General features: G+C 34.2%; 1 protein-coding gene across 25 annotated transcripts in view; it reads right to left on the reverse strand.

Annotated features, from left to right (window-relative positions):
* Positions 1-13,226, reverse strand: part of SUCO (SUN domain containing ossification factor) — an 84,948-nt gene that overhangs the window by 3,161 nt on the left and 68,561 nt on the right. For all 25 annotated transcript variants that reach the window (XR_014053418.1, XR_014053417.1, XR_014053420.1 and 22 more), the window contains 4 exons: positions 11,477-11,581; positions 9,327-9,481; positions 8,785-8,876; positions 78-133 (listed from right to left, as the gene is read on the reverse strand). Coding sequence is in view for 21 of the 25 variants with exons in the window: in XM_081489429.1 (XP_081345555.1) it covers positions 78-133; positions 8,785-8,876; positions 9,327-9,481; positions 11,477-11,581 (408 nt within the window). In the remaining 4 variants the exon portion in view is untranslated. The remainder of the gene's footprint in view (positions 1-77; positions 134-8,784; positions 8,877-9,326; positions 9,482-11,476; positions 11,582-13,226) is intronic.

A 13,226-nucleotide genomic window follows, 5' to 3' on the forward strand; every position in this document is an offset into this window, starting at 1 on the left:
GGTTATAGTAAAACTTTCACCTATTCATCTACACCCACATAACACACCAATACACCTGAAAGGAAACAAAGCATTACCTTTTTTTCTGGAGAGAACTTGAGGGGTTCTACAATGTACAAATCACTTGGGTCTACTGTAAGAAAAAACAAAAAGGCAGATATAAAATGTAAAGTAGATTATACTATGATTAAATACTATAACTATTATCCATTTATGATTATTTTCATAACAGAACCAACGAATTTATATTTGTAACAGGTTAAACATATATTTATGTATTTGAAATTAGTATGCCCAAAGCAACAAGGTAGAAGAGGGCACCATTCTTATCCTGGGCTTGACTGGTCATCACTGAATCACTTAAGTTTAACTAACAGCTGGCTATCACCCAACACCTTGTTTGGACCATCTCTACCCTCTTGTTGTTTAGTCACTAAATCGTGTCCGACTCTTTTGCAACCCCATGGACTGTAGCTCACCAGGTTTCTCTGTCCATGGGATTTCTCAGGCAAGAATACTAGAGTGGATCTTCTATCCTGGGGATAGAACCAGTGTCTCCTGCATTTGTGGGCGGATTCTTTACCACTGAGCCACCTGGGAAGCCTCTACCCTCTAAACTTGATAAGAAAAACAACATTACCAGGTAAGCTAATACCAAATTTACAGATCATATGAATATTTTTCTAAAAGACTAAACTCCACACTGTGTTGCAATTATGGGTTAACTAAGTACAACAAACACATAGTATGAAAGTCAGTTCAAGGAACATACTCACAAAAGGAAGTTTAAGAAGTTTTTTCTAATTGTTTATTACTATGATTTACTGTGATCAAAACCATTGATTTATTGTGGTCAATACCAGAACACTCTGGTACAATAAGAAAATCAGAAATACTAGGTTTCTAAGGTTTAATTATTTTAAGAACATTCAAGACAGCCTTACTGACAAGATAAATGTACATATAAAAGAGGGGCTATGAGATTTTAGTCCTATTCAACCCACTGAAAGTAAATGATTTATGGTCTGATGCAGGCATAACTTTGTAAGTAACAAATTCATAATAAACTTCATGTGCCAGAAGTTTACTAATAACATGATTCAATGTATTACAATTTTTCACATTATGTCTTAGAAACTTGTAGAGAAAGTCATCAAATATATAAAAATATCTAATGATTCCTTTTAACAGTCATTTCTACTAGATTACTAATCTCATTCAAATTGCTTTTTTTTAAAAAAACATGATGTCTACTTCTAGGAATGATTGCTAATGGTTTTCAGATCAAATTTTCCACTAAAAGTAATTAAATACAAATGTGTTTTGTAAGTCACTAACAGCACTTACTTAGGCTGTCAAGACTAAGTAAGTAAGTAATCCCAGGCCACAACTGAAGGAAAAGCAGGAATCCAGACCCGTCAAGTGAAACACAAGTCATTTTTGCCCAGAGAGCCTGCCACCACTGTCGAGCAACATGGAATCATACTGTATATTACTAGCCAGGGAGACATCAAAGTACAGTACAACCAAAGTACAGTTTCTACTGAATGCACGTTGTTTTCACACCATCATAAAGTTGAAAAATTAAGTCAAATCATCATAAACTAGAGATGATCTGTACTCCTCTTTCAACAGAAAATTACAAGGCATTTTAAAAAGGGTAAACACAGTTTGAAAAGACTAAACAAGCATCAGAACCAGAGTTAGATATGACAGAAATGCTGACATTATTAGATCAGAAATTTTTTAAAAAAATACATTAAGGATGTAAATTGAAAAAAAGCAGATAACATGCAAGAACAGATGGATAATATAAGAAGAAAAATTCTAAAAAGGAGTTTAAAAAATGCTAGATAGAGATCAAACACAGGAACAGAAATGAAGAATGCCTCTGGGTTCATTAATAGACTGAGTAAAGAATCACTAAACTTGAGAATATGACAATAGAAATTTCCAAATCTAAAACACAAAGAGAAAAAAGACTTAAAAAAAAAAAAATGACAGACTATCCAAAAACCGTGGGACAACTACAAAAGGTGTAACATACAAGTAATGAGAATACAGGAGGATAAGGATGGGAGAAAGGAATAGATGCAATATTTTAAGTAATAACGACAAAATCTCTTCAAATTGACATCAGACAGTAACCACAGCTCCAGGAAACTTAGAACAACAAGCAGGACAAATGCCCAAAATACTATAACCAGGCATATCATATACAAATTTCAAAAAATCAAAGATATAAGCTAAAATTGAGGACCTAAAATTGCCAACAGACCTGCTTTACAAGTAATGTTAAAAAGCAGTTCTTTAGAAAGGAGGAAAATAAGATAGGTCAGAAACCCAGCTCTGCATAAAGAAAGGAAAAGCATCAGAGAAGGAATAAAGGAAGGGAAGATAAAAACTTTCACTTTTCTTATTCTTAATCCATAACATAACAATTTGTTCAAACAATTATAGCAACAAAGTATTTGAATATGCTTATGTAAATAGACAAGATTAAGTAAAAGTACAAAGAATGACAGCACTGATACAAGAGATGGAAGGGAGGAATTCAAAATAGTTTGTTATTATAAAATATCTGTACTACCTCTAGAGTAATACAGTGTTATTTTAAAGTTGGCTTGTATTAGCTGTAAATGTATACTGCAAACTCTGGGATCCTAAAAAAAAGTCATAATTTTTTAACATATGAAAGGAAAAAAACGAAACCATGTAACATGCTCAGTTAAAACCACAAAAGGCAAAGAAAACGTGGAAGACAGTAACAGGAATAAAGAATGAGGGCAGCAAATAGAAAACAGTAACAAATATAGCAAATATAGTTGGATAAATATCAAATCACTTTAAATTTTAATGGTCTAAATACACCAATTCATAAGACTGTAAAAGTGGATTAAACAACAAGATTCAACCATATGTTGCTCATAAGAAATCCACTTTAAATATAAAGATACATATAGATTAAAGACACACGGATGAAAAAAGATATACCATGCTAACACAAATCAAAAGAAAGCAGGAATGGCATATTAATTTCAGAGAGAGTAAACTTCAGAGCAAGGAAATTTATTCAGGATAAAGAGGGACATTTCATTATGATAAAGGGGTCCATTATCCAAAAAGCATAACAATCTTTAATGTGTATGCATCTCACAGAATGTCAGAATACATGAGGCAAAAACTGGTAGAACTATAAGAAGAAACAGATGAACCTACTATTATAGCTGGAGACTTTAACACTCCTCTATCCGAAGATCCAGCAAGCAGAGAATCAAAGAATATGGCAAATGTCAATAGCACCAAAATCCACTGCGTTTCTACATACCAGCAATAAACACACACACACAAAACGCCATTTTCAACAGCATCAAAAAATATTCTAGAACTCAAACTTTCAAAAGTTTGACTTTTTGGAGTACACAGAGATGCTATATTCTTCCCAAATTGATATGCAGAGTCAATGTAATTGACCAAAAGCCTAATAATTTTTCAGTGAAACACTTAATAAATGATTCTAAATTTACATAGAAACAAAGACCCAATAACAGCTGAACAACCTAAAACAAATGAATTTCATACAAATTTTACAATGGATTCCTTACCTAAAACCACATACAAAAGATCAATTCCAGGTATCTTAGAAATCTAAAAATAAAAACCAAACTCTAGAACTATAAGAGAATATCATCCATTAACAGTAAAAAAAAAAAAAAAAAAAAAAATTCTGTTTAAACAAGACAGAAAAAGCACTAACCACACCGGGAAAAAAAATTTCATAAATTTGATTACAGTAAAATCAAAAGCTTCTTTTTCTTATTTAAAAAGACTCCATGTAAAAGAAAAGAAAATAAATAGCTTCAAGAGTGAAATAAGATTATATGCAACGTTAACGAACTAACAATTAGGATACAAATTTTAAAAATAACTATAAGCCAGCAGGAAAGAGATAAACAACCAAATGAAAGAACAGGCAAAAATTTCAATGTCCAAGAAAGTCAAATGATTAAAAGGCCTAAGTAAGCATGCTCAACTTCACTAGTAATCAGGTAAATGCAAATTACAACTGAAACGAGGTTAACAAAAACACTTTAAAACTTGACAATTCTGACTGTGCACTGGCAAAAGTGTAGAAAATGGAAATTCTCATGGTACTAGTGGAAGGATAAACTGCTATGACTACTTTGGAAAAGTATGCCATTATCGTATAACTTATAGATTAGCATACTCTACAACCCAGCAATTTTAAATCTACGTAATATTTCTAGAGGGGGCTTCCCAGGTGGCTCAGCGGCAAAGAATACGCCTGCCAAGCAGGCAGCTTCAACTCCGGGGGCAGAAAGATTCCATCCCCAACTCCTTCCACCCCAGATGGAAATGGTAACCCACTCCAGTATTCTTGACTGGGAAGTCCCATGGACAGAGGAAACTGGTAGGCTTGCAAAAATCCATAGGCTTACAAAAGCATAGGAATTGACTTAGCAATCCAACAACAAAAGTATTCCTAGAGAAACTTATGCAACTATGTGCCTATATACAAACAAAGGGAATGTTTACCCCAGCATTATCTGTAATAGCCCCAGACTGTAAATAACACAGCAGAATGGATAACTACATTGTGATTTAGTCAGTTACTGAAATACTATACAATACTGAAAATGAAGTACAATTATGTATATGAACCTTACAAATAGAATGCTGAAGGAAAGAAGGCAAAAAGAGCATATATGGTATAATTTCATTTGTCAAAAGCTCAAAACCAGGCAAAAATCCAATTATATTGCTGAGGAACACAAACACTGATGGTAAAACTTATGAAAATGAAGATGACAACTAATCCAAAAGTCAAGATAGTTACCTCTACAAAAAGCAATACCAAAAGTGCTGGTCTTGCTCTATTTCTTGATCTGGGTGTTAGTTACACAGGTGTTCACTTTATAATTACTCTGCATGTTGTACATTTCAGTTTTATGCACTTTTTGGTATTTCACATATTTCACAACAAAAATGTATTACAAAAATCAAAATAGTTTAGGTCTACTTGGATGGTCAACAAAAGTCAGAGATGCAAATCTAAGTATTATCTATAAAACACTGATGAAAGAAATTAAAGAAGGTACAAACGAACTGAACAATATCTCATGTTCACGACTGGAAGACTTCATGTTGTCAACATGTCCATATACCAGCAAAACAATCTATAGATTAAGCATAACCCCTATCAAAATTCCAATAGCATTCTTTTTTTAATGAAATGCATCTTAAAATTCATATCAAATCCCAAGTACCTTAAATAGGCAAAACAATTGTGAAAAAGAAAAATAAAGTTATAGGACTCACACTGCCTGATTTCAAACACAGTAATCAAACAGTACTGGTATAAAGACAGACATACAGGACAACAGGGGGAAAAAAACAGTCCAGAAATAAACCCTCACACAAATGGTCAAATAACCTTCAACAAGGGTGCCAAGACCATTCAATGGGGAATGAACAGTCTCTTCAACGAACAGTGCTAGAAAAGCTGGATGATGCTAAAGAATGAAGTTGAACCCTTATCCTACATCATATACAAAAATTAACTCAAAATAGATGTGGTCCTCTTTGTTTTTGCTTTTGTTGCTTGTACTTTAAATGTCACATCCAAGCCCAGTGTTACAAAAGTTTTTTTTTCCAAAAAGTTATAAAGACTTTATAACACTGGCCTTGGCAATGATTTCTTGGATGTGACAGTTAAAGTACAGGCAACAAAAGCCAAAACAGACAAAGAGGACTACATCAAACTTAGTAAGTTTTTGTCCATCATAGGACAAAATCATCGGGGTGAAAATGCAACCTACAAAATGGGAGAATGTATCTGTGAATCATATACTTGACGCAGGATTAATATCCAGAATATACAGAACTCCTACAATTAAGAGAAAAATAACCTGGTTTAAAAATGAACAAAGGACTTGACTAGACATTTCTTCAAAGATGATTTACAAATGGCCAACAAGCATATGAAAAGATGATCAACATCACTAATCATCAGATAAACACAAATCAAAAGCAAAATGAGATAGCACCACACACCCATCAGGATGGCGACTATCAAAACAGGAAACAAGTATCAGTGAGGATGTGGAGAAATCTGGAACCACTATGCACTGCTGGGGGAACTGTACAATGGTGCAAGCACTATGGAAAACACTGTAAAGGTTCTTCAAAAAATAGAACTACCATATGATTCAGCAATCCCGCTTGAGTACACAGTTGACCCTCTAACAACATGGGTTTGAAGTCTACTTATACATGGATATGTGAGTCTATTTATATATGGATTTTTTTCAACAGTAAATACTACAGTACTACATAATATGTGGTTGGCTGACTCTGTGGATGCAGAACCTCGAATATGGAGGAACCATGGATATGGAGGGCTAACTATAAATTATACATGTATTTTCAACTGTACAGATTCGGTGGCCCTAACTCCAGCACTGTTCAAGTGTCAACTACATATCCAGAACTGAAAGCAAGGACTTAAAAGACATATTTGCACACTCATATTCACAGCAGCATTATTTCACAATAGCCAAGAGGCAGAAGCAACCCAAGTGCCCATCAACAGATGAATAAACAAAGTATAGTATCTATCTGTACAACATAATATTATTCAGTCTTTAGACAGAAATCCTGTCACACATTACAACATGGATGAAACTTGAGGACACTATGCTAAGTGAAATAAGCCAGTCAGAGAAAGATGAATAGTATATGATTTCACTTATATAAGGTACCTGAAGTATTCAAATTCACAAGATCAGAAAACACACTGATGGTGACCAGGGGCTGGGAGGAAGGGGAAAAAAGGCAATTGTTTAATAAATACAGTGTTCCAGATTTACAAAATGAAAAACTTCTGGAGACCTGTTTCACATCATTGTGAACATACTAAACATTACTAAAGTATATACATAATAATTAAATTTCTAAGAGAAACTTAAATTTCAAGATGGTAAATTTTATATTGTGTGTTTTTTTACTATAATAAGAAAACAAAATAAGAAATGGACCCTTCTCAGAGAGTCTGGAATTAAAAATAAGGCCAGTACAAGATGGCTAAAACCAAAGTAGACAATAGTAAATGTCATAAGAAGAGATTTAATTCAAACAGGAGAAGAAATAAATGAGTTAATGAATAGCAGAATCAGAATTAGTTTCCTGACTATTGTACTCAACTTTTTAAATTATAAAGATGAACCAAGGTGATTCTTGGTTTAAAATACAAGTAATACTACTATCAGGTACAAAAGGCTATATTCTAGCTGGCCTTGAAGAGTTACATAAAGAGAAGAGAAACAGTCAGGCTTTCAACTAATTTAGAATGGGACTAGAAATGCTGAGAAGGAAAAACACCTCAACATATTGATATTTCATAATCACATGAATACAGCTAAAAGATCAACAATACTAAATGTTAAATCTTAATATGGATGTGGAACAAGTGGAACTCTAAAAAACAGCTGAATGTTCACACAACATTCTTAGCAAACTGTGTGGCAGTATTTACTAAAGTGGAGTAGACACAATCTTATGATCCAGCAATTCCATTTCTGCTATATATCCAACAGATGTGTGTATGCAAGAAAATAATCCAATGGAAACAAATAATGAGTAGTATGTTTGCATAAGGCAACACTAACTACAACTATACTCAACGACATGGTGAATCTCACAATGTCAAAATATGCAGTGACTCTACTGAGAGGAAATGGGTAGTGACTAAGGAGCACAAGGAAGTTTCTGGGGTGCTAGATAATGCTGTACTTCTTAATCTGGGTGTTGGTCACACAATTATGTGTCGTTTGTAAAAATCCACCAAACTTTATAAATGATTAAGTATAAAATCCTGTGTAAATTATACGTCATTAAAAAAAATTCAGTTATAAAAGACATATCAGCCAAAAGAAAAAAAAAAAAGAGCAGGAAGTAGGAAGAAATTTACTAGTTTTAAGTAAACACACATATAATGGATTAAGTCCATAAAGTTTCATGGTAACAGTAAACCAGAGCAGCATAGGAATGATTGCCTGAATGATTTAATCAATTGAAACACGCTGCTCAATTGCTAAATCCTAAAGAAAGAGAATCCAATGATTATTAAGAAAGAATTAGCTGAAATATATAATTAATTTGGTTATTTTAATACTGCTATGAAGATATGTCTCAGTAAGCACTAATTACAGTACTAATTATTAAAAAGCACTGATACAGGAAAGCCACTCAGTACACATTCATTCATTTACTAAATTTAAGTATTCATCAAGTGTTAGACTATAGGATACTATTATAGACTCTGGACTGTAAAAAAGAAAAAGATTTATTTTTCATAAAGTTCCTCACAGTCCTAGAGACAAAAGGGGTCCTACCTGCATAGGAAGAGGAGGCAGATAAGCACATGATACTATGGGAGCACATTCAGGTTTTCCATATCTGCTGAACTTTCTCAAACACCCCTTTCTAAAAAGAAATACTTCTAAACAGGAGCATGTGCAAACAGGCCATCAATGGCTCATTAATGGCTAATTAAACTAAGCCCACCTGCCCCACCCTCTGGGCTTTTAGGAACAAAGATAAAGTGTGGGAATGGTAGCGGCTTTGACACAGCACAAACGAAGGCCACTCACACCCACTGTTCGGTTGCAGATGGTCTCCAACACAACATCGACATTATACTTGTTCTAGAAGGAGGCTAGATTCACTTTTCAATATACATGTTACATATGCACAAAAACCTACCTTCTTTCCCAGTTAACTGTAGAGACTTGGATCTAATGAGTGGAAATGAAGTTCTCCTTTTCAAACTCATATCATCATAGGAAGAGAAACACCTAACATTAAGAAAAATCAACATTGGGAACGATGAGTAAAATACATATAATTTACTCTGTATTTGGGGTTAGGTGAATGCTAGAAAACTGTACATGCCATATAGGACTTATCTCTAAGGTAACACTCCAGTTATAGATAACACATGTAAAAAAAAACTCACCAATTATTCTCTGAAAGGTGCTGTATTAAAATACCTATTCTCCTCCTCCCCCTTTGAATTCCACATTGAAGTATCTTTCACAACCATTACATGGGTTTTTTATGTACTTAGTGTTTTCTCTATCAGAGTCTACAGAACCTTCCAGGCACAGGAACCTCTCACAAGTTTCAATGATATTTTTAACATTTTGGTTTCAAGATAATCATATGGGGAAAGAAATTATCTCAGTATCTTTTACTTGCCCAAGTTTCTCAAATAAGAAGACAATTGTAAAATAATGCTGACTTACCTTTTAGGGCTTGGATACTGATTACTTTTAGGAAGTTTTGAAATATAATCTCCATCAAATTGAGAAGTGTTTCGACAACGCTGCATACAAAGCATCAGTCCCAAGACAACACAGAGAACCAAAGATATGACAAGATAGCTTTGTCGATCTGAAACCTGAGATGAGAAGAGAGCTTAATAACAATTTGAAAATCGTATTAGGAAAAAACACTGAAATCTAAAGTTTAAAGGACAAACCATTTTAAAAATTTTTTTCAAAGTTCTTCAAAACCATAAAGGCAGGGCAAGTCCTTTGAAAATGTACTACAAAGGCAACATTTTCCTTTTTCTTCTTTCCCCCTCTAATTTTTTAAAAATTTTCAAACCCATGGAAAATTTTTTTTTTTTACTTTACAATAATGTATTGGTTTTGCCATACATTGACTTGAATCCACCATGGGTATACATGTGTTCCGAAAAGTTTTAAAAATAGTACAATGAACATATGTATGCCTTTCACCTATGTTCTCCAATCTTACATTCTACCACATACGTTTCATTTTTTATTATTTGTACTATCCTTTTGAGTGAGAAAAAAAAATGCTCCTACCTATCTCTCTCATACAAAACTAAACCACCCATTACCCAATGATTTAAGCCTAAGGATCACCCTTAATCCCTTATGACTTACATCCAATTTCCCAACAAGCTTGTCCTTTTACTTCTTAAATATATTCTGAGTTTAGCAACTCCACACTATCCCCCACTTCTAAAATCCCAAACCAAGCCAATATCACCTCATTCAGGCTATTTCAATCACTTCCTTAATTGGTTTCCTCCCTACTTGCGCTCTAGATGGTCTCTAAGAAGCAATTTTCCACAGAGCAACAAGTAGGGAGTTCTCAAAAGTGTTGTTGATGAAATGATCCATGTTACTTCTTTACTTAATACTTTCCAATGACTTGCAATGATGAGAATAAAATTCATCTCTAAACTCTTAACTGCCTACAAAGGGCTATATGACCAGGTCTCTGCCGATTAACTGAACTCATTTCTTACCTTCACCTCTCACATTCACTCTGCTCCAGCTACACCAACTTTCTTCTTCCTTTTTTTTTTTTTGGGTGAATTAAGACCTTTGTTGCAAAATTAATTATCAAGCAAAACATTAGAAACTATGTACTTGGCTTCACGGGCTAAGTGCATAAACCCACAGGAATGCCAGGCCACAGTGCAAACTATAGAATCCGGGGATGAGGGAGCTCTCCATGAACGAACGTGGAATGATGTCTGTTATGTATTGCACACCAGCCTTCTTTCCAACCCCAAACACATTACACTGTTTTTAATCACAGGCCCTTTGTCCTACTTCTGCTACTAACAGGCTTGTTCTGACCCCAAGCTCTGTGTGGATGCTATCTTCCCTTGAGCACTCAGTTCTAAAGCCACTTCCTCAGGTAAGCCTTCCAACATCACCTGAGCTAAAGCAGCAACACTTAAAGCACCACCAGTCCACACATAAACATTTCCTTCTCTACCAGGGGCTACTGACTGCTGTATGCCTAAACCAAGGATTGGACAGCTCATGGCTGACACACATTTGTGTTGCAATAAATGCTTCTTAAATCAATGAAAAGTTTGTTTCATTAAGCAGCTTAATTGGGCTTCCCAGGTGGCTCAGTGGTAAATAAAAGAATCCACCTGCCAATGCAGGAAACACAAGAGACACAGGTTCAATCCCTGGATTGGGAAGATCCCCGGAGGAGGATATGGCAACTCACTCCAGTATTCTAGTCTAGAAAATCCCATGGACAGAGGAACCTGGTGGACTCTAGTCCATGGAGTCGCAGAGTTGGACCCAAGTGAGCAGTAGCAAGCAACTTAATAATAAGCCTTTCTGAACTGAAAATGAAGTATATATTGCAACTACCAATGGTTTTCAAAAGGCCTAACAGAATTGCTTTATAACTGTATTGTAGGTAAGACCTAAGCTATGAAAGCCATGTTTTCCAAAACATTATGATAATTAATGTATTTCCATAACTTTAAACTACCACATTCTGGTGTTCTGAAAAAGTTCTCTATAAATGACAATCTTCTTGGATTAAAGTTCTTAGATATGAAGCCAACCTTTATGACACTGTTTCCTACAGTACCATCAATAACAATTACCTCATGTTTTAATTCTGCTACTGTTGTTGATAAATTTGAAACAAGCCGTGTCATGTTGGTCAGCTGTGCTTGCAGCAATTGGATGGCTTCAGTTTGCCGCTGATCCTATAACAAAGGAAGAAATAAATATTTTCCTTTGTGTTTCATGTACACATTAGCTACATTATAAATTCAAATAAAATAATCTAGAAAAACTGTTAAGTTCCTCAAGGCGGGGTGACATATTAATAGGTAGCTCTTAATGAATACATTATAAATCTGGACCAGAAATCTAAAAAAAAAAATCTAAAACCCTTAAGAATCTAATTAAGACTATTCAACCTTCCTCCCCAATCTGAGCAAACAAAAACACCTTTTGCCATTCACTGCTACCATGTAGAATACTGCCTAGCAAATTGTAATAAACTATTTCTCAAGTTAATGTGGGCTCTGTATGTGTAAACAAGTATATAACCAGCTATCTGCAAAATCGTCATTTTGTCAAGTGTGATTTTTCTAAATCAAAGCAGTCAATACAAAGACATACTGAAACATTTTTGAAGAATGTTTCTGGATACAAAGCTGGCTCATACCAAGAAGTTTTTAAAAGTTCTATTTCACCGCATGATAGGATGAAACTTAGGAAGTCACACAGTCAAAAAATGACAATGGATCATCTAATCAAAGCTAGGTTATCACCAGTGAAAAGAAATTCATCAAGAACACCCATCTATCAGAATTTTATAAACTTATAATCAACAAACATGTCTTTATTTAAAATATCACTCACATGCATATTTTAGAAGCTTATGCAATATGCTCATGGTCATGAACTTACACTAAGCAGACTACTGAAAATGTGTACTTACTAGTGAATTTTGGAAGAAGGAAAAGAAAGCAGCAGGAAGTCAAGGAAATCTAACACTTTAATTTAGGATCCTATATGAAATATCTACATAGCCATTTATGATTCTAAAGTTAAATGTTTCAACTTTACATTTAAGTAAGTTTTAAGTCTTGACTATGTATGGGGGGTGGGGGTGGGAGAGTAGGTGGATGTTGTAAACTGTAACAAAAAGTTTCACTTACTTCCCTCACTGTGATCCACTGTGGTACTTTCTATCCTATTTCATCTTTTTAAAATGCTGAATGTGAGTCATTAAACTGTTTCTTTTGACTCACATTTGATAAACACTGATAAACTATAGACAGTTTAAAAGGACAAATTATTAAATTTACGATATTGGTTAACACTTTTAATCAAGATTTACTTCCAATAGTGCTAATGGTACACAACATTATTTAAAAAGTACTTAGAAAAATCTTTCATAAAACATAGACTTACATATAAAGCAAACAGAAAATACAGAGAGAAATATTAAAATTAATAAAGAACTAAATAAATACTGTGTTCATGGGACAGAGGACTTAAGACTACTAAAATGTCAACTCTCCAAATTGATCTATAAATTCAACATAATCCCAATCAGTATCCAAACAGGTTTTTGTTTCTGGTAGCAACTGACAAATTGATTCTAAAATCTGTGTTAGTCAAATCCGGATTAGCCAAAACAATTTTGGAAAGGAAGTACAAAGTTAGAGGATTTACGCTATCTGGTTTCAAGAGTTCCTATATAGCTAGCCATCAAAACAGTGTAGTATAAACAAAAAGATAGACAAGTAGATGAACAGAACAAAGAGAAGCCCAGAAACACAGCCACATGTATATGGCGAATTGACTTAAAATAAGTGCAAAGAAAATTCAGTGGAG

Source organism: Giraffa tippelskirchi, chromosome 5 (assembly GCF_054371585.1).
Source record: "Giraffa tippelskirchi isolate mGirTip1 chromosome 5, T2T-mGirTip1v1.2.pri, whole genome shotgun sequence".
NCBI classification, from domain to species: Eukaryota; Metazoa; Chordata; class Mammalia; order Artiodactyla; family Giraffidae; genus Giraffa; species Giraffa tippelskirchi.